Source organism: Zootoca vivipara, chromosome 6 (genome assembly GCF_965207765.1).
Source record: "Zootoca vivipara chromosome 6, rZooViv2.hap1.1, whole genome shotgun sequence".
In the NCBI taxonomy this organism is placed as follows: Eukaryota; Metazoa; Chordata; class Lepidosauria; order Squamata; family Lacertidae; genus Zootoca; species Zootoca vivipara.
In genome coordinates, this window is record NC_142589.1 from 86,816,630 (window position 1) to 86,835,251 (window position 18,622).

Below are 18,622 nucleotides of genomic sequence, written 5' to 3' on the forward strand. Positions count from 1 at the left end.
TGCCTTGCGCGCGAGGTTGGTTGAGATAACCCCACCATTTCCCAGCGTGCCTTGCGGTTCCGGCCTAGAACAGCCTCGTTTACTGAGGAGGCGGCGGCGGCCTCCATTTCCCAGCGTGCCTCGCGAGCCTAGCCTATTAAAAGCCGAGTTGGCTATCAGGGAAGGAGGCAGCCCCTCGCTTCTTTGAACTCATTTCCCAGCGATCACTGCGGTCCCGACCTGAGGAGCCCAGTGAACCTTGAGGGAATGTTAACTCCTATTTCCCGGCGCTCCTTGCGGCGGCGGACTGCATTTCCCAGCGTGCCTCGCGCGCGCGCTGTTTCTGAGGCGATGTACTGAGGCGAAGAAGCGCCTCCTTCTTCTCCTTCTTCCTTCTCGCCTCACGGTCGCTCTCGCCACCGCCGCTCGCCGTCATGCTGGAGGAGGCCGGCGAGGAGGTGCTGGGCTCGGTGCTGCTAAAGGCCTCCTGCCTGCCGCTCAGCTTCCTGCTGGTGGTGCCGGCCGTCCTGCTTCTGCTGCTGGGCCCGCCTCCGGCCTCGGCCGCCCACGAGTTCACCGTCTACCGCATGCAGCAGTACGAGCTCGGAGGGCAGCCCTACGGTCAGTGAGCCAAAGGGCCGGCGGGGTTCGGGTGGCGGCGCTGACAGGGAAGGCCCAGGAGACGACGACGCTCCCCCCCCCCGGCTCTGATGAGGCGCTTAACTAACACCCGACCCCCCCCCATATCCACGCTACACAGGTACAGAGTATCCAGGGAACTGTAGTTTTCTCCTTACACTCACAGTTCCCAGGATCCTTTGGGGGGGGAATCCACGTCCTGACAGCCCCCTTAACGTCATTGATTCCTCATTAGCTAAGATTCCCCTCCCCCACCCCTGTTTTTCATGAAGCCAAGCCATGGGCCCCCACTACTTTTGAACATTTTTATGTTTCTGTGGTAGTTTTTCCTATGTGAAAAAGTGCCACGGGCCCCCTTGGGTGGGTTATTGCAGGACACCCCCCCCCAGTGAGATAGCCAACATATTACTACTACTATTATTATTTATTGGGAACCACTGCCCAACTTATTAGTGGGAACCACTGCCCAACATATTATTATTATTTATTATTATTTTATTTATCCCCCATCTTTTCTGCTGACAGGGATTCGAAAGGTAGAAACAAGAGCTACTCAAAAACATGGGGTGGGGTAGAGCAATAATTAAAATACAAATTTTCCGTTGCGAGCTGCCCTGGGATCTTCGAGGAAAGGGTGGGAGACATATTTAATAAAGGATTATAATAAATTTAAACTTTTTAAAACTTTATGCATACATAGTGTTAGATTAAGTACGTTAATGTAAAAATAGAATTGAGGTGGTATTTAGTGCCTGCACTGATTCCGTGGAGGCGGATGAAATGTATACATTGCTCGATGGTGTAAAAAAAAACCTCAAAGCAGTTTGCAAAAAGATAAAACAATAAAGTCGAGGGAGGAATCACAGTTGTGCTTCAAAACATACAAAAGTTAAAATGCTAAAACAGATTAAAATTACCTCAACTGTCTAAGCATGTGGGTAGGCTTGTCTAAGCAGGAATGTTTTTTAGCAGGCGCTGCAATGAGTACAGTGAAGGCACCTGCTTGTTTTCAATAGGCAGAGAGTTCCAAAGTGTAGGTGCTGCCGCAGTAAACAATCTCATTCTTACAAGGGTAAGACAATCTTGTAGGTAAACTGGTCCTTAGCTGTTAAGGGCTTTATATGTTAATCGTAACACCTTGAACTCGGCCTGGTAACAAATTGGCAATGAGTGCAGATCTCTGAGCGCAAGTGTTACATGCTAGCAAGGCCTCGCTCCTGTCAGCAACCGTGCTGCAGCATTCTGCACCCATTGCTGCTTCTGTGGCTCACAGCCTGTGGTTTGTCAGGTATCCGACAAAAGCTCTGTTCAGATGATACGCTAAGCTGAAACTAAACCATGGCTTAGCAGTAGAATGACCAGGGAGGGGCAATGCAGGTGGTCTGACTTACTGGTAGTATAAGACAGCTTCCTACATTTGCGTATTGTATTTAAATAATATAGGTGGATCAGTTTTAACAATATGTGTGTAGCAATATACAATGCTGAAACCGTACAGTGTGTTCCGATTTCCTGATAAGGGAGTGCTCCTGCTTAAAAGTTTCTAGCCAGCCAGCTATACTGTCCTGCAGCAGAACTGTGGCACCAGCCCTCATTTTCCTCTTCCAACTGACAAGTCAACATTTATTTTTGTTTTGTAAAATTCATGCTCCGCTTGATTGTAAAAAACCATCCAACCCTCAAAGCAGTTTACAAAAAGGGGAAAATAATTAAATTAAGAAGAAATTGCAATCATACTTTCAAAGCATGCAAAAAGTTATAATACCAAAAGATTAAAATTACCTAAACTTAGAATTGTAGAGTTGGACTTGTCCAACCCCCTGTAATGCAGGCGTCTTTGCCCAACATTGGGCTTGAACACACAACCCTGAGATTAAGAGTCATACCTTACCAGTTGATCTATCCCTGGGTGCCTCCCTTAGTTTTCCTTCTTCTAAAGACCTTTTGTGTTTCGGCAAAACTTGTTCTCCACAGCATGCAAACATCTCCCTCTTGTTTTTCTGTGGCTGCATTTTGGTTGCAGTCCTCTCAAGTCACCACCCAAATTCTCTGTGCTGTGTAGCGAGTTGAAAGATGTACAGTAATTAATATTTATAAGAATCTGTAATGCTGCAATTTATTAGGAACATGAATTGGCCTTATACAAGAGCTGTCCAGCGTTGCCGGCCAGAGTCATTCCCAGCCCTGTCTGGAGATGCAAGGTGGTATAAGGACAGAGAAGTGCTTCATATGAGCGTTTATTTTTGCAAGCATTTAAGAAAACTTGGTTTTAAAAAAGCTGCATCCCAATTTTGTGCATGTCTATTAAGAAGTAAACCCCGCTCTGTTGAATGTAACTGGCACAGAGATAAGCCAGAACAGGATTTCAGCCTTAGATGATTAGTCACCTGAGTTCAAAATGGTTAATTGACTAAGGCTGCAATCCAAAACCACTCTTACGAAAGAGTAAGGCCTCATTGAACTAAGTGGGCTTGCTTCTGTGCAATCAAGCTTAGGGTTGTGTTGAAAATTTGGGTGTGAAGAAATCCTTGTGAAGGAAGGGCAAGTATTTTTCCTTGCTCTTGGGTGACACATGCATATGTTGTGCCATCTTTGAATAGGCATTATGTCCTGTGTGTGAGAGGCAGACAAGACGACATGCCTTTTCTAAGCATGCCTGCTTTTTTTTTTTGTAAGCATGAAAACAAGAAATACCTTTAAATATAGGAAAGCAGCAGTCTGCTCAGCTAATTGGGCGGTGCAGGGAACATGCAAGTGTGGCCTTTAGATGTTGTTGAGCTGCTACTCACATCATCCCAGATTCATTGTTCAAGCTGGTTGGGGCTGATGGGACTTGTGCTGAGATTTTATGGAAACATTTCTGCTGCACTTCCACTTCATAGGGCTGTGTACAGGTAGGTGAGCACACTATGTGTGTGAGAGCTGTAATATAATAATAATAATAATAATAATAATAATAATAATAATAATAATAATAATAATAATAATATATTCCTTGGTATGGGAGCAGAGTAAGATCAGCTGTTCTGTTAACTTGTCCCGCACCTCCAAATTTCCATCCTGTGGCTTTATAGACATCTTTGGGCACAGTAGGGCAGCAGTTAAGCGGTCTCCCCACTGTGCTTCCATTCATAAGTTCAGCTCCTGCCCGACTGGCCAGGAGAAACTAGAGCCTCCCTTTGAACTCCTCACTATTAAAGACACACTTGTCCTGCAAGAGGCAGCAACTGGTATTTTTATGTCCACTTTTACAGGCTAAGCAGCTGCTCTAGTTAAAACGTATTTCCACGCAGCAGGTGTAGCCTCCAGGCTCATGTGTTATTTCCCCTCTCCAGTGCTTCCAGTCACTCACTTCTCACAGTGCATGACCGACTCCTTACTGGGGCTGCTGTAAATCAAGACAGGTTCCTAGCCATCTTGGTTGCTTTATTTAGCTAAGACCAGTTTTGGAAGCAAGTGCCTGGTTTCATGCAGCTGCTCTGTGAGGATCTGCAAGGGAGGGAGAGCCTTTAGAGAGGGACAATGGCAGTCAGGGTTTTAACATCATGGGTGTACGAAGCTGCTTCATATTGAGTCGTGCTACCAGTCCATCTAGCTCAGTGGTACCGGCCCTGTAGCTTAGAACAGGGCTCTGGACAGAGGTGTTTCCCATTTAATGGGAGGTGTCAGGATTCAACCTGGGACCTTATGCATGAAAAAGCACATGTTTTATCACTGGCTGACGCCTCCTTCCTGTTTCTAGGGGAGGATTGTCAAGGAGACAGCTGGAGATTTTTGGGTTGGTTTTTTTTACAATTATATTGTCAAACTACTGTGCAAATAAGTTACAATAGGATTAATAGGGTTCACTGTGATGACACTAGGGAAATCTGTACATTTCCCTAAGCACTCAAAACAGGTATGCTGGATGGCAATGAGCAGACACCAAAAATGTGAGCTATAATCTGGGGAAAATTTTGGAGCGAAGATTTCAGCGACAGCTGCAAAGCCCTCAGTGGTACCTAGATATTTTGCCTTGTTTCTCATTCTTGAAAACATGTCTCACAAAGTTAGTATCCTACACATATTTTTGTACTGCACAGCCTGGATTAAGTAATAGGTGAGCTGTAAGGGAATTGTCCATTCCTCTTCCAATCTAAAGAGAGTATTCCTGCTCCCTGCAGGTGAAAGGTGGACACCTATTTCCCCACCCCACCCCCAAACAAAACAAGTCCTACTGAATCAGACCAGAGACCCATCTAGTCAAGCATTCTCCTCCCGTTTGTCAGTCAAATGTCAGTCAAGCGCTTAATTGCTTGTGAAACCTAGCAACTAGCTTTCAAAGGCATATGTTGCCTCTTAATTCTGAAAGTAATATACTGTATAGCCATCAAGTAACTATGGATAGATTTATCCTGCATGAATTTTATGATCCCCTTTTTAAAGCCATCTAAGTTGGTAGCCATTGTGGTTGTGAATTCCTTAGTTGTATCTTCTTCTTCTTTGGCAATCCTTCATAGCCGATAAGATTGTCTTTCATGAGCACGGTCTTAACAGTGAATCCGTAAATGACTGTAGAGGCCAATTCTGGATCCACACGTCCTTCCACAGTGGGGACATAGGTTTCCGGGTGGGAGTTGATCACGGTGTGGATTTCCCAAGCATGCCTTCCTCTTAGCACCTTTCTCCCTTGTGTCCTGAGTTCGAGTGTCTTCAAAGCCCATGACACCTTTGGCAAAGGCTGTTCTCCAACTGGAGCACTCACAGGCCAGTGTTTCCCAGTTGTCGGTTTTTAAAGATTTGCCTTGAGAGAGTCTTCAAACCTCTTTTGTTGACCACCAGCATTATGCTTTCCATTTTTAAGTTCGGAATAGAGTAGTTGCTTTGGAAGACATTAATCAGGCATCTAAACAACATGACCAGTTCAACAAAGTTGATGTTGAAGAATCATTGCTTCCACACTGGTGATCTTTGCTTCTTCCAGGACACTGGCATTAGTTCGTCTGTCTTCCCAAGTGATATGTAAAATTGAATGGAATTTTACCATTGATGAAATGTTTCAAGGATTTGGAGATGGCGTTTATAAGTGGTCCTTGTTTCACAAGCGTACAGTAAGGTTGGTTGACTACCAACCTTACTGTACGCTTGTGAAACAAGGACCACTTATAAAGTTTATGCCCTGTGTGACAAAGGTTTTCTTTTTGTTTGTCCTGAACCTTCCATGCTTCAGCTTCATTGCATGTCCCCAAGTTATCGTATTCAGAATCTACTTCCTCTATTCAATCCATAATCTCTTATGTTCTCCACCCATTTACCTGCCTTTTTTCTAAGCTAATGAGTCCCAGATGTTCTACCCTTTCCTCATGGCAGAGTTGCTCCAGTACCTTGATCATTTTGGTTCCCCTTTTCTGGATCTCTTCCAGCTCTGTAGTAACCTTTCCAAGGTTAGGCAACCAGAACTGTACAGCAGTATTGCAAGTGTGGTCTCAGTGTAGATTTGTATAATGGCATTATCATAGTAGTCGTTTTATTTCCAGTCCCTTTCCTAATGATCCCTAACATGGAATTCACCTTTTTCACAGCTGCCGCACACTGGGTCGACATTTTCATCGAGCTATCCACCATGGCCCCAAGATGTCTTTCCTGGTCAGTCACTACCAGGTCAGACCCTGTTAGCGTATATGTGAAGTTAGGAATTTTTGCCCCAATGTGCGTCATTTTACACTTGCTTACATTGAATTGCATTTGCCATTTTACCGCCTTTCTGCATGGTTTGGAGAGAAATTTTTGGAGTTGCTGCTGCTGCTAAAACATTTTGTTTTACCACCCTGTGTGATTTCGTGTAACAGACCCAAAAGCGAAACATTAAAATAAGCAAGTATGCAGATTGAAATAAAGAAAGGCAGTGCAGTTATTAAAGTAGTTTAAAATAAAATCGTACAGATAAAATTGATTTGACATTAAAATGCACCCCAGTCACTGTGGGTGAAGAAGTTGTGCATTAAATTGTAGCTCTACACTAGAGTTGTGGCTCACATGCTGTCACAGCTCACTTCCTTTCAAAATCATGTCACATAGTGAGTTTGGGAGTTGTTGACAGTTCATGGCATGGGCCCCAACAACAAAGGCATGTGGCATTCCCACTGCGTGGTTTCTACTAGGCTTTTTCATCTCTGCTCTCTTGGCAAGATCTACACCTGCCAAGGTTGGCAAAGCATCTTCAGAACTGATCATTGAACGTCCATGATGGTACCAGCTCTTCATAGTCAAGTACTACACAACCTGAGAATTGACCTTAAAGGGTTGGGGAGGTGTTGTTATTGACTTATTTAAAGACCGTTTTTTATTTTAAAAATCCCACTCTCCAACCAGTGAAGACTCCCAGAGCAGCTTAGTAATCACTCCACTCCCCTAAAAAGCCACAGTCTCTGTCCACAAACTTAAAATTCCAAAAAAGACATGAGAGAAAAGGAACAGATTAGGAGGGAGGAGGAAATAGTCAATTAAGCATTCACATTCTCTTTTTAGAACATGGGGAGGCCCCATATCTGTGGATCTAGAGTACCAGCATGGCTACGTACTAGGCCCCTTTCTCTGCTTTTGACAGGCACTCGGAATGCCGTGCTAAATACAGAGGCTCGCACAGTGGAGGCGGATGTTTTGAGCCGCCGCTGCGTGATGATGCGGCTGATGGACTTCTCCTACGAACAGTATCAGAAGGCGCTTCGCCAGTCGGCCGGTGCCGTGGTGATCATCCTGCCACAGAACATGTATTCCGTGCCTCAGGATGTCATCCGGGTAAGCATCCCTTTGAGGCCCCTGCCTTACATTCATAATTGTGCTTTAGCGTGCCGAAACTGCCTCCCCTGCTTAATTCCAGAAATCCTTATGCCACCTGTAATCAAGCCGATATTATGGCTTCTACCTGGACCCCAAGATCATCCTCTGAGGACCTTCTTTGTGTGCCTCCTCCACGTGAGGTCCGGAGGGTGAGCGGTATCCTACTTTGCAAGTCACTGAGTCTTTTATCTGCTCCTCTTCAGCAATTCATGGAGATTGAGCCAGAAATGCTGGCAATGGAAACCATTGTGCCGGTCTACTTTGCTGAGGAAGATGACGATCTCCTCTCAATCTACGAGCAAACGCAGGCGGCTTCTGCGTCGCAAGGCTCAGCTTCAGCTGCTGAAGGTAGGCCTCTTTCCTTTTTTGAAAAAATACTGGGATTAGTTTCAGGGGTTGCCTCCCTTTAAGACCATCTTCCAAGGGCCTTTTCAGAGGTGGCACCTCATATTTGCAACAGCAACTCCAGATAGATCCAACAGGCTTTGCTACTGGTATAAGAGAGGGATAATAAATAAAAAAAAAGCTTGGCAGGTGTTGGGAAAGATCCAGCTCTAGAATACTATACCCTCTTATCTGGGATTAAATCCCATGGGACTCAGTGGGATTTGTTTTTTAGTAGACAGGCATAGAATTACATGGTTACATCATGAAGAAGCCTGAGGCAAAGGGTTGTTTCCAGCTAAGTTTTACTCAGAACAGACTCATTGAAATTCATAATAATAATAATAATAATAATAATAATAATAATAATTTTATTATTTATACCCCACCCATCTGACTGGGTTTCCCCAGACACTCTGGGCGGCTCCTAGCAGAATATAAAAAAACACGATAAAACATCAAACATTAAAAACTTCCCCTTCAGGGCTGGCTTCAAATGTCTTCTAAAAGTCAGATAGTTGTTTATTTCCTTAACATCTGATGGGAGGGCGTTCCACAGGGCGGGCACCACTACTGAGAAGGCCCTCTGCCTGGTTCCCTGTAACCTTACTTCTCACAGTGAGGGAACTGCTAGAAGGCCATCAGAGCTGAACAATGGGGGTGGAGATGCTCCTTCAGGTCTACAGGGCAGGGTCCATTTAGGGCAGGCATCCCCAAACTGCGGCCCTCCAGATGTTTTGGCCTACAACTCCCATGATCCCAACTAGCAGGACCAGTGGTTGGGGAAGATGGGAATTGTAGTCCAAAACATCTGGACGGCCAAAGTTTGGGGATGCCTGGTTTAGGGCTTTAAAGGTCAGCACCAACACTTTGAATTGTGCTCAGAAATGTACACATGAACCCAATTCCTGTTATATTTTGAATATTTTTATTTATGTTAAATATAAAGAGGCAAACCTTGACCGTGGATAGAAAAGACTGTCCAGAATATATAAAGCGTGCTGGCTCAAATCCATCTGTGTCTTCTATCTACACGGGGAGCAATTTGCAAGGTTTCTGATTCTGTTGTGAACGAAGGCAAAGTGTAGCTGTGTACTCTTATCTTTATGCACCTGTTTTCTTCCTAGTACTTTTACATACAGCAACTGCCAACGGCTTCCAGATGGTGACCAGTGGGGCTCAGAGCAAAGCAGTCAGTGACTGGCTCATCACCAGTGTGGAGGTGAGTTTGGGAGCACTTCCTAGCATACTGGCTTCAAGGTTGGATTACCGTAATGCACTGTGCGGGGCTTCTTTTGCGTTTGATTCACAAACTGTAGTTAGGGAAGAGTGCTGCAGCGCAGTTGCTGACAGGAGTCAGAGACCCTATCAGCTTGTAACACCTCTGCTCAGAGGGCTGAACCACCCTGTGATCTTTCGTTGAAGGTCAGTGTACAAATTTAATAAACCAGCAAGCAAGCAAACCAAAACCAAATCTGCACTGGTTGCCATATTCCTGCCAGACCAACTTCAGGATGTAATTGATCTAAAGTGTAGAGATCTTGTCTATTCTAATTGATTCAAGAGGGTTCTAGAAGCTTCTCTGTGTGATACAAACTGGTGCAAGCTAGAAGTTTCTAGCTAACAAGCAAGCTTCTGTTCTGCCATGAAACAAGCAGAAGGTTCCTGATGTTCGGTTTATACCTTCAGAGAAGCTGAACAGCTGGTTTAAACTGGTTCTGTTATCTCTTTCACTCAAGGTCATGCTGACTATAATAATAGGCCAGAAGGAGCCTGAGTTTCACATTCTGTCTTTCTTTCCTTCTGGTGTGGTGTTCTGTATATAGTATGCTTAAGTGCCAAGTTTTAGTCTTATTGTAAGTTTAGGTTAAGTCTGCTGCAACTGGATTTCTTATGGACAGTGCCAATCCTGAATGTGTTGGATTTGTGACCATTATGCTCCCTTGCCTTCAGCAGCTGTAAAGCTCTGCTGGATTAAATGTTAATTGCCTCTGGTCTATTTTGTTTGGGAATCCTGCAACTTACAAAGTTTATTTTACTCCGCTCACTATACGTTGGAATCTGCTCTGGGTCAATATTGGTACACAGGAACTGCCTGGGCCCAGTTTACTTGCAAGTTCGCCTTGCCCCGTATGTGCCCACTCAACTGTGTTGACCTGCAGACCTGGCACTGTTACAGGTGCCACAGTAAATGCTCATTCTGCCCTTGTAAGAAATCATTCATTTAGTACTGCACTTTGGAACTCCCTGCCCATTGACCTCAGGTGGGCACCTTCGCTGTACACTTTTATGTGTCTGCTTTAAACATTCTTCTTTTGTAGGCAAGTCTGTCCAGATGCACGAATGTTGACGTGCTTTAATCTTTTTACTGTTGATTTTAAATTTTTTTTAAAAAACTTTTTAAAATGGATAATCTTTAATATTTATTGTAAGCTGCTTTATAAAAAAACCCCCACAGTGAAAATGGTGCGTGCTTTTTGTTAAGTAAAATAAAATGGGCACAAATGTAACTTTGCAAACTCAGGAAGAGCTGGGGAATATTTGCTAGGGACAAGGAGGCACTTGTTTTGGGCTACCAAGCCCAAGAGTACAGGTTCCCATAGTCTAGTCTTACCTACTTATCACAAGTCTGACTCTTAACCCTGCTTTTAAAAAATTCATTTTACTAAAATTATTGTTCAATCAGTGTGCATCATGCTTCTGCTGATGAGAAGCGTTCAAAGTGTTGGTGTTGACCTTTAAAGCCCTAAACGGCCTCGGTCCGGTATACCTGAAGGAGCGTCTCCACCCCCATCGTTCTGCCCGGACACTGAGGTCCAGCTCCGAGGGCCTTCTGGCGGTTCCCTCACTACGAGAAGCCAAGTTACAGGGAACCAGGCAGAGGGCCTTCTCGGTAGTGGCACCCACCCTGTGGAATGCCCTCCCACTAGAGGTCAAAGAGAACAACAATTACCAGACCTTTAGAAGGCATCTCAAGGCAGCCCTGTTTAGGGAAGCTTTTAATGTTTGATGGATTTCTGTATTTTAATGTTTGATGGATCTCTGTATTTTAGAATTTCTGTTTTGTTGGAAGCCGCCCAGAGTGGCTGGGGGAACCCGGCCAGATGGGCGGGGTATAAATAATAAATTATTATTATTATTATTATTATAGAAGCAGATAGGTCTCTTTCTGGAGGAAAAGTCTCTTGCCAGAGGAGTTTACAATCTAAAGTTTGACATAGGAGTGACAAGGAAATGCGAGGAAAGTGGATGCAGTAAATAAGGCAGGGAAAGAATATCCAGTCCTTGCATGTTATTACTGGTGTTTTTTTTCCCCCGCCAAGCATTCTTAGAGAATTAATAAGATTCATTGTTTGCCTTTTGTCTTATGTATTTTATTGTGCACTGCTATGATAATTATTATGGGGCTTCCCCCCTGAAAAACTCTTACAGATTATTAATAAAATCAATACAATTGCATGGGCTTGGTTACAGGCTGGCAGGTTGCAACAGGGCACAAGGCAGTACGGGCAGCAGTGCCAAAGCCTTTGCAAAATAGGTGTGAGGTGAGATTTGAAAGGAGGAGGGAGGCAGTTCGGAGTTTAAGAGGTGACACGTGAGTCTTTGGGTGGACCAGGAGACCTTTGGACGGTCAAAGCTTGTGGAGCTCCAGGAGTAAACGTCATGAGCAACAGGCAAAAGTAATAAGGGCTGGGAAGGAACAAAAAAATCAAAAACCAGACTAAGTACAGTAGCCTATCATAGAATAGAATCATAGAGTTGGAAGAGACCACAAGGGCCATCCAGTCCAACCCCCTGCCAAGCAGGAAACACCATCAAAGCATTCCTGACAGATGGCTGTCAAGCCTCTGCTTAAAGACCTATGATGGATAAGGGGGCAGATAAGAAGTTGGTGTAGGGATTTTGAAAGTGTTCAGAGGTGATTTACAGCAGTGATTCTGAAGGTGTTTAGAAAGTGATTTACAATAGCAGGAATACTGTAAGAGCTGTTCAACAATGGAATAGACTCCCTTGGAAGTTGATGGACTTCATTGGAGGTTTTTAAGCAGAGGTTGGATGGGCACCTATCAAGGATGCTTTAGCTGAGATTCCTACATTGCAGGGGGTTGGACCAGATGACCTTCGGGATACCTTCCAACTCTACAGTTCCCTAGATTCATGAGGAGGCAGAGGTGATGTGTGGTGTCTTGCATTGACACAGCGACAGAAATGGCCTTGATGTAATGATTCCTCTCCTGCTCCCCTTGCTAGGGTCGGCTGACTGGTCTGGGAGGAGAGGACTTGCCTACTATTGTAGTAGTCGCTCACTACGACTCTTTTGGAGTGGCACCGGTAAGTTTCTGTCAGCTGTTGCCCCCTATTTTTTGGACTTTCTGTATAATGCAGCATGGCTCACTTATGCAAGCCACCTACGTTGTTATACACTAACAGTTCCTTTAAATTTGGGCAGCCTTGCACATTTTGTGTCAGGGGCGTGCATAGTTTCCAGAAGCCTTTAATCTGGTTCATTGGGGGGGGGTTGTTCTTAAATGAGCTGCCTGAGTTGACAGCCTTTAGTCTTTTTCTTACTTTTTCTTCTGTCTCGAGGAGCCAAAAAACCCAACACAAAAGAGGAAATGTGATGGTCTTACTGGTGCAACTGTTTTAGGCCAAGACCCTGTCCAATTGTACTTCCCTATCCGTTGAAGACCTGTGGCGTCCTTAAGCCATCTTTAGAATTCCTTCCATCTCGGTGATCATTCAGTATGGATGAGAAACTCTATTGGAAACCGCCCTAGTAGAAAAATTAACCAACAAAATTAAACTAGTATGGGGACAAGCAAAGGGGGAGGCTTTCACACCAGCTTATCTGGCCCAAAAACTCCACACACATAACAAACAAATCATACTGCAACCAACCGAATGCAACCAACCAAGCCCTGGACCCCCCCAATCTGTCGCCATGATAGATAAATATATAAATGAAAGACCTGCCCACCGTGACACTGACGCAAAAACCCTGCACAGACACTGCAATAGAACGAAATAGCATTATCCTCCCCTCATTCCCCGCCCCTCTCTTTTCCCCCAACCGCACAATGTCTATGACAATAGTGTCTCATGCTGAATGTAAAGGAACTGTGAAAAAGGCTCTGAACCAAAAGTGGAGGTGCTATGTGTACTTTTCCTTGTTTCTTTTATAACACAAGAAAACCTTGAATAAAAAAACTATTCTAAAAAAGAAAGAAAGAGAAAAGCTGGGGAGGGGCTGGGAGACATGGCCCCCCAGCCCTCAGACTCTCCACATCCCTAGCTACACCCTATGAGGGTGTTGTTGTTTTTTGCCAGTTTGGAATGTGTCCTTCAACTCTGTTGATTCTTCATGTGTGGCAATGACTTGGCTTATTCTGCAAGGATCTGGCTTACTCCCCCCCCCCTTTGCTGGTGTGTCCCCAAACCCAGAGTTGCCCTTAATATTGGACATTCTTTCCTACCCGCTCCCCCAGTGGCTCTCCCATGGCGCAGACTCCAATGGCAGTGGGGTTGCCATGCTCCTGGAACTGGCCAGGCTGTTCTCTCGCCTCTACACGTACAAACGGACACACGCCGGGTAAGTTGAATTTCTCTTCTGGGAGGCCTTTTGCCCAAAGTGGGTGTGCAATGGCCAGAATGTAAGCCTGACCCTTTTCTCTGTCCTCCCCCCCAGGTATAATCTACTGTTCTTTGCATCCGGAGGTGGCAAGTTTAACTATCAAGGGACCAAGCGGTGGCTGGAAGACAACCTGGATCACACAGGTGCTGCAGGTTTATTGTGATATTCCCCATAAACCTGGAGGTTCTACGGCCAGGTGCAGGACCTGGTTTATGAGTTGGCCAGGAGTGGAGAGGAGGCATCAGGAGGCTGACTGGGAAGCCACAGGCTTAACCTCCTCACTTTTAGAAGTGGGAGCCTGTAGCTCTCAGTAAATAGCTTGTGACCATCCCTGGTCTTAGATGACAATCAATGGTTTTTCATGTTGCATTAAGAGCATGCAAAGGGTGTCTCTTCCACCTCCTTCCCCGCCCCATAACTCTTTGTAGGAGGATGGCCATTTCACATCCCTGACTGCCCCTTATTTCAGATTCCAGTTTGCTGCAGGACAACGTGGCCTTCGTACTCTGTCTGGACACTCTGGGGAGAGGGAACAGTCTCCACCTACACGTCTCGAAGCCTCCAAAAGAGGGGACCCTTCAGCATGCTTTTTTGAAGGAGCTGGAGCTGGTAAACAAAGGGGGCCAGGCTGGCTTGTGTTGGGCAAGATGGGTGGGCAGCAGCAGTTGAACACTCAGTGTGCCTCCCTGGCAGAGCATCCCACTGTGCTCTGGCTAATGTGGATGCCTCTTCCCCCTTTTCTGGAGAAAATAAGGCAGCTGTCCTTACTACAGAATTACTGTTTCTGGGGGACACAGGTGTGGAGGACTCTCCAAGTCCTGTAGGGGTAACTGCGCACCTCAAGGACCAGGTGCACAGCCTGGGAGTCATGGAGGCACAGGTCAGTTCTGTGTCCAGGGCAGCTGTCTACCAGCTGCATTGGGTACACCGGCTGAGACCCTACCTCCCTGCGCCCTGTCTCGCAGAGTGGTCCATGTTCTGGTTATCTCCCACTTGGACTACTGCAGCGCACGCTATGTGGAGCTACCTTTGAATGTGACTTGGAAACTACAGGGTTTCAGGCAGGGGACAGTTGCCATCCCTACCTGAAGATGCTGAGGACTGAACCTGAAACCTGAATATGAAGTGGGTGCTCTGCTGCTGAGGCACGGTCCTTTCCTTTAAAAATTGAAGTAAGATTCTAGTCCTCATGACCGTTTTAAATCAGTCCATTGGTCCATCTAGCTCAGCATCGTCTATGCTGACTGGCAGTGTCTCTCCAGGGTGTCAGGCAGGGAGTATCTCCCGGTCCTATCTGGAGATGAGAAGCAGACCCTCTCTCACTGAGCTCTCTTTAGGGAAGTTTTTAATGACTGATGTTTTAATGTATTTTTAACCTTCGTTGGAAGCCGCCCAGAGTGGCTGGGGAAACCCAGCCAGGTGGGCGGGGTATAAATAATAAATTGTTATTGTTATTATTGTTGTTGTTATTACTACTACTACTACTACTACTTCAACCCTTCCCCTTTCTTGAAGGATTGGGGTTGCGCAGCATGGCAAAGGCACAGACCCTGTTTTAAGAAAAGCAGGGTTGCGAGAGAGTTGCTAACTCTGCCCCGGAGGCAAGTTGCTTGGCACTGCCTCACCCCTCTCTTTCTGGTGACTTGTCTCCCAGGTGGTTGCCAGCCAGTTCCCAGAGGTGAGGTTCTCCATGGTGCACAAGAAAATCAACCTCGCAGAAGACATGCTGGCCTGGGAGCATGAGCGCTTTGCCATCCGACGCCTCCCAGCCTTCACCGTCTCCCACCTCGAGAGCCACCGAGACGGCCTGCGCAAGAGCATCATGGACGTGAGGTCAGCCGCTGGGTGAGGAGGCTGCAATAAGGGCTGGTGGGGGGTGGCGGTAGCTTTCAGCTGCTGGTCTGCTTGCACGTATGAGCTGAGGATCGTTATCAGAAAACGAACACTGAACTCATTAGGAAACATGAAGCTGCCTCGCGCTGAGTCAAACCATTTGGGCCCATTAGCTCACCATTGCCCACTGGCTGGCAGTAGCTTTCCTGGGGTTCAGACTGGAGTCCTTTCCCAGCAAGGACGTGGGTGGCGCTGTGATCTTAACCGCTGAGCCTCTTGGGCTTGCCAATCAGAAGGCCGGCGGTTCTAATCCCTGTGACGGAGTGAGCTCCCATTGCTCAGTCCCAGATCCTGCCAACCTAGCAGTTTAAAAGCATGCCAGTGTAAGTAGCCAAATAAGGTAATGCTGCAGCGGGAAGGTAAATGGCGTTTCTGTGCGCTCTGGTTTTCGTCACAGTGTTCTGTTGCACCAGAAGTGGATTAATCCTGCTGGCCACATGACCTGGAAAGCTGTCTGTGGACAAACGCCGGCTCCCTCTGCCTGAAAGCGAGATGAGCGCCGCAACCCCATAGTCGCATTTGACTGGACGTAACCATCCAGGGGTCCTTTACCTTTTTACCTTTACCCCCAGTCCTACCTGGAGATTCAGGGTTTGAACCTGGAGCCTTCTGCTGGCACAGCAGGTGCTCTGTCATTTAGCTTGCAGCCATTCCGTAGGGCATAAACTTGGAGGGTTGCCACTTGGCTCAGGAGTTGAACATGTGAGATTGCATTTAGCAGCGGAGCCTTAATATTACCTGTTGGCAGACAAAAGTCATGCAGGGGGAAGTGTAGCCATTTTCCCTTTCTTAAACCACGTAAGCTGTTGCTACGTCTTGTAAACACGAATTCCACGAGTTCTGGCTGGGAGGCAAAGAGCCTGCATGTCTGAATGATCTGTGATCTGGCAGGGCAGCCTTAGGCTTTTCTATCATTTCTCTTTCGTAGCAGTGGGTGGGTGTAGAGGCATTTGGTACGTAAAGGTTTGTATGTTTCTCTGGAACCAGAATTCTTTGCGCAAGTCCAGTGGCATGCCCTCCGTTGTGTGTGTGAAAAGTGTGCCAGTGGTGACTTCCAGTTTGGCCCTCAGTCTTGGCATGAAGTAGGGGTGGGAAGCCGTCTGGATGTTGCTGGGACTCAACCCACTGTCAGCACTAGCACCCAACAGGGATGATGGGATGTTGTAGCCTGGCAACACCTGCAGGGCGTTAAGATCCTTTCACCCTGTTACACGCTGCATGTAATTATCAATTCTTACTGGTGTCCTACCTTTCTACGGTGCATAGTTAACACATAGCACATAGTTAAACTGTGGAACTCCCTCCCGCAGGAGGCAGGGAGGGCCACCAACTTGGATGGCTCCAACCATGGTTGGAGGCAATAATGCTTCTGAATAACAGTTGTTAGAAACGGCAGGAGGCAAGAATGCTCTTGTGTTTGGGTCCTGCTTGCAGATTTCCCTGCGAAAACAGGCTGCTGGATTAAATGAGCCATTTACCAGATCCAGCAAGGCTATACTTGCATTCTTAATGCGGAGGAGCATTTTTTAAAAAATGCAGCATGTGCACCCTTCCCAGCCACCTGCTTATGTGAAATGGTTCCTTGCCAAAAGGGTAAAGGGTTGGAAAGGGAGGAGGAAAACAAGCACAGCCAGCCATCAGTTCTTGAAAGTTACCACTGGATTTGGGAGTATCTCCCCCAGAATTCTACCCCAAGGCTTCATCATCTCCAGATTGGCTTGCTGTTAAGGTGGGGTGGGGTGGGATAGCCAGCCGTATGAACTGTGTCGTATGGGCCTTGCTTTTTTTGAGGGAAGACATTGGTTTGCATGCTCCCTTCCACATTTATGAGGACCATGGACTGGTTGTTCCTTTTTAAAGACCTCAGGCCCAAGTGGGACTGCTGACAGAAGACTGCATGACACGGGGCCCAAATGAGAAACTTGGTAGGCAGTCATTCAAATGCCTGCTCTCCCTCCCTCCCAAGATAAGATGTCTTTGACACCGCTGTTGCCTTTCCCCTTTGCAGGGCACGGGTCGACCCCAAAATTCTAACCCGCAACACCCGCATTGTTGTGGAGGCTTTGACGCGGGTTATCTACAACCTAACAGAAAAGGTGAGGGTTTTTCTCTACATCTGCTCTTCCCCAGGCAGTTTTCACTAGCCACAGCAGAGGAAGAGGTTCAGCATGGCCCACATCACATTTCCTCATTTGACTCTCTCCCTCCCAGAACTCTTAGCAGCCATTCCACCGATTGCAGCCAAGGGGCTGATAGGGCAGCAGGGCCCACTCCATTGACTGTTAGCTGCCACTTGATCTGGCTGCAAAGGGTGGAAAGAAGGGGCAGTGGGGCCATTCTGTTTGCTCAGCTGAACGGCCAGCTCCATTTGGCTCCTTTCCTCCCCTAAACCAGGCATAGGCAAACTCGGCCCTCCAGATATTTTGGGACTACAACTCCCATCATCCCTGACCACTGGTCCTGTTAGCTGGGGATCATGGGGGTTGTGGTCCCAAAACATCTGGAGGGCAGAGTTTGCCCATGCCTGCCCTAAACCATCCCTTTTCTTGGTGGTGATTATCAGATACACAAACTTCGCACTCAGGTGCTGAGTTACAAGGAGCATGTTGCCAAAACAAGGTCCGTGAGAAACAAGGAGGGAATATTAGCATGCTGCATGGGGAGCAAAATGAATTTTTTGCATGGGGGGAGCCCTAATGAGGGACCAGAAAAACGCAACCCAAGACAGCACAATGTGGATTAAGTGTGCTCAGCAGCCACTGAACTGACTGTTGAGGACTGTGGGGTTGTTCAGAAAAGCTATTCTGGAAGAAGCCATGCCTGCCTGGCTTGAAACCTAGGGTCAGGAGTGCCCCACACTCTTGCACTTATAGTATGAGCAGTGGTGTGTGCTTTCCCAGAAAATTTTGAATTGGGTGATGTGAGGGACAAGGGATACAGGGAAGTCCCTCCCATCTTAAGTTCCAGCCCATCACCAAGCGCTGGAGAGAGTAAGGAGAGCTCTGCCTCCAGCGGAGAGTCAGGAAGTGGTGTCCGAGGCTCAGGCAGGGTTGTGGAGCCCATGCCTCAGGTGGGACAGGAAGTTGGACGCACGGGGGGGAGGCCAATCCCCCCAACTCCCGAATTGCGACGCAAACGTAGGGGGAAGAGGTTGGGTCTGCCAAAGTTGTGGTGCTGGAAGAAAACGCGCCAATCGCCATTCGGGAGTTCTGACACCTCACCTTAAGGATGCATTTTTACTGCTCTGAACACTGTAAATAATCAGCACTTAATAAA

The 18,622-nt window shown here is 46.7% G+C and overlaps 1 protein-coding gene across 4 annotated transcripts in view; it reads left to right on the plus strand.

Moving 5' to 3' along the window:
- Positions 1-318: 318 nt before the first annotated feature.
- Positions 319-18,622, plus strand: part of NCLN (nicalin) — a 29,595-nt gene continuing 11,291 nt past the window's right edge. For 2 of the 4 annotated variants that reach the window (XM_035119606.3, XM_035119607.3), the window contains exons 1-10: positions 319-600; positions 7,205-7,395; positions 7,641-7,785; positions 8,949-9,043; positions 12,073-12,153; positions 13,308-13,411; positions 13,508-13,596; positions 13,923-14,062; positions 15,108-15,298; positions 17,355-17,442. In XM_035119606.3, coding sequence (XP_034975497.1) covers positions 414-600; positions 7,205-7,395; positions 7,641-7,785; positions 8,949-9,043; positions 12,073-12,153; positions 13,308-13,411; positions 13,508-13,596; positions 13,923-14,062; positions 15,108-15,298; positions 17,355-17,442 — 1,311 coding nt within the window. In that variant the 5' untranslated portion in view covers positions 319-413. The remainder of the gene's footprint in view (positions 601-7,204; positions 7,396-7,640; positions 7,786-8,948; positions 9,044-12,072; positions 12,154-13,307; positions 13,412-13,507; positions 13,597-13,922; positions 14,063-15,107; positions 15,299-17,354; positions 17,443-18,622) is intronic. The other 2 variants (XM_035119608.3, XM_035119609.3) reach the window with 1 other exon arrangement.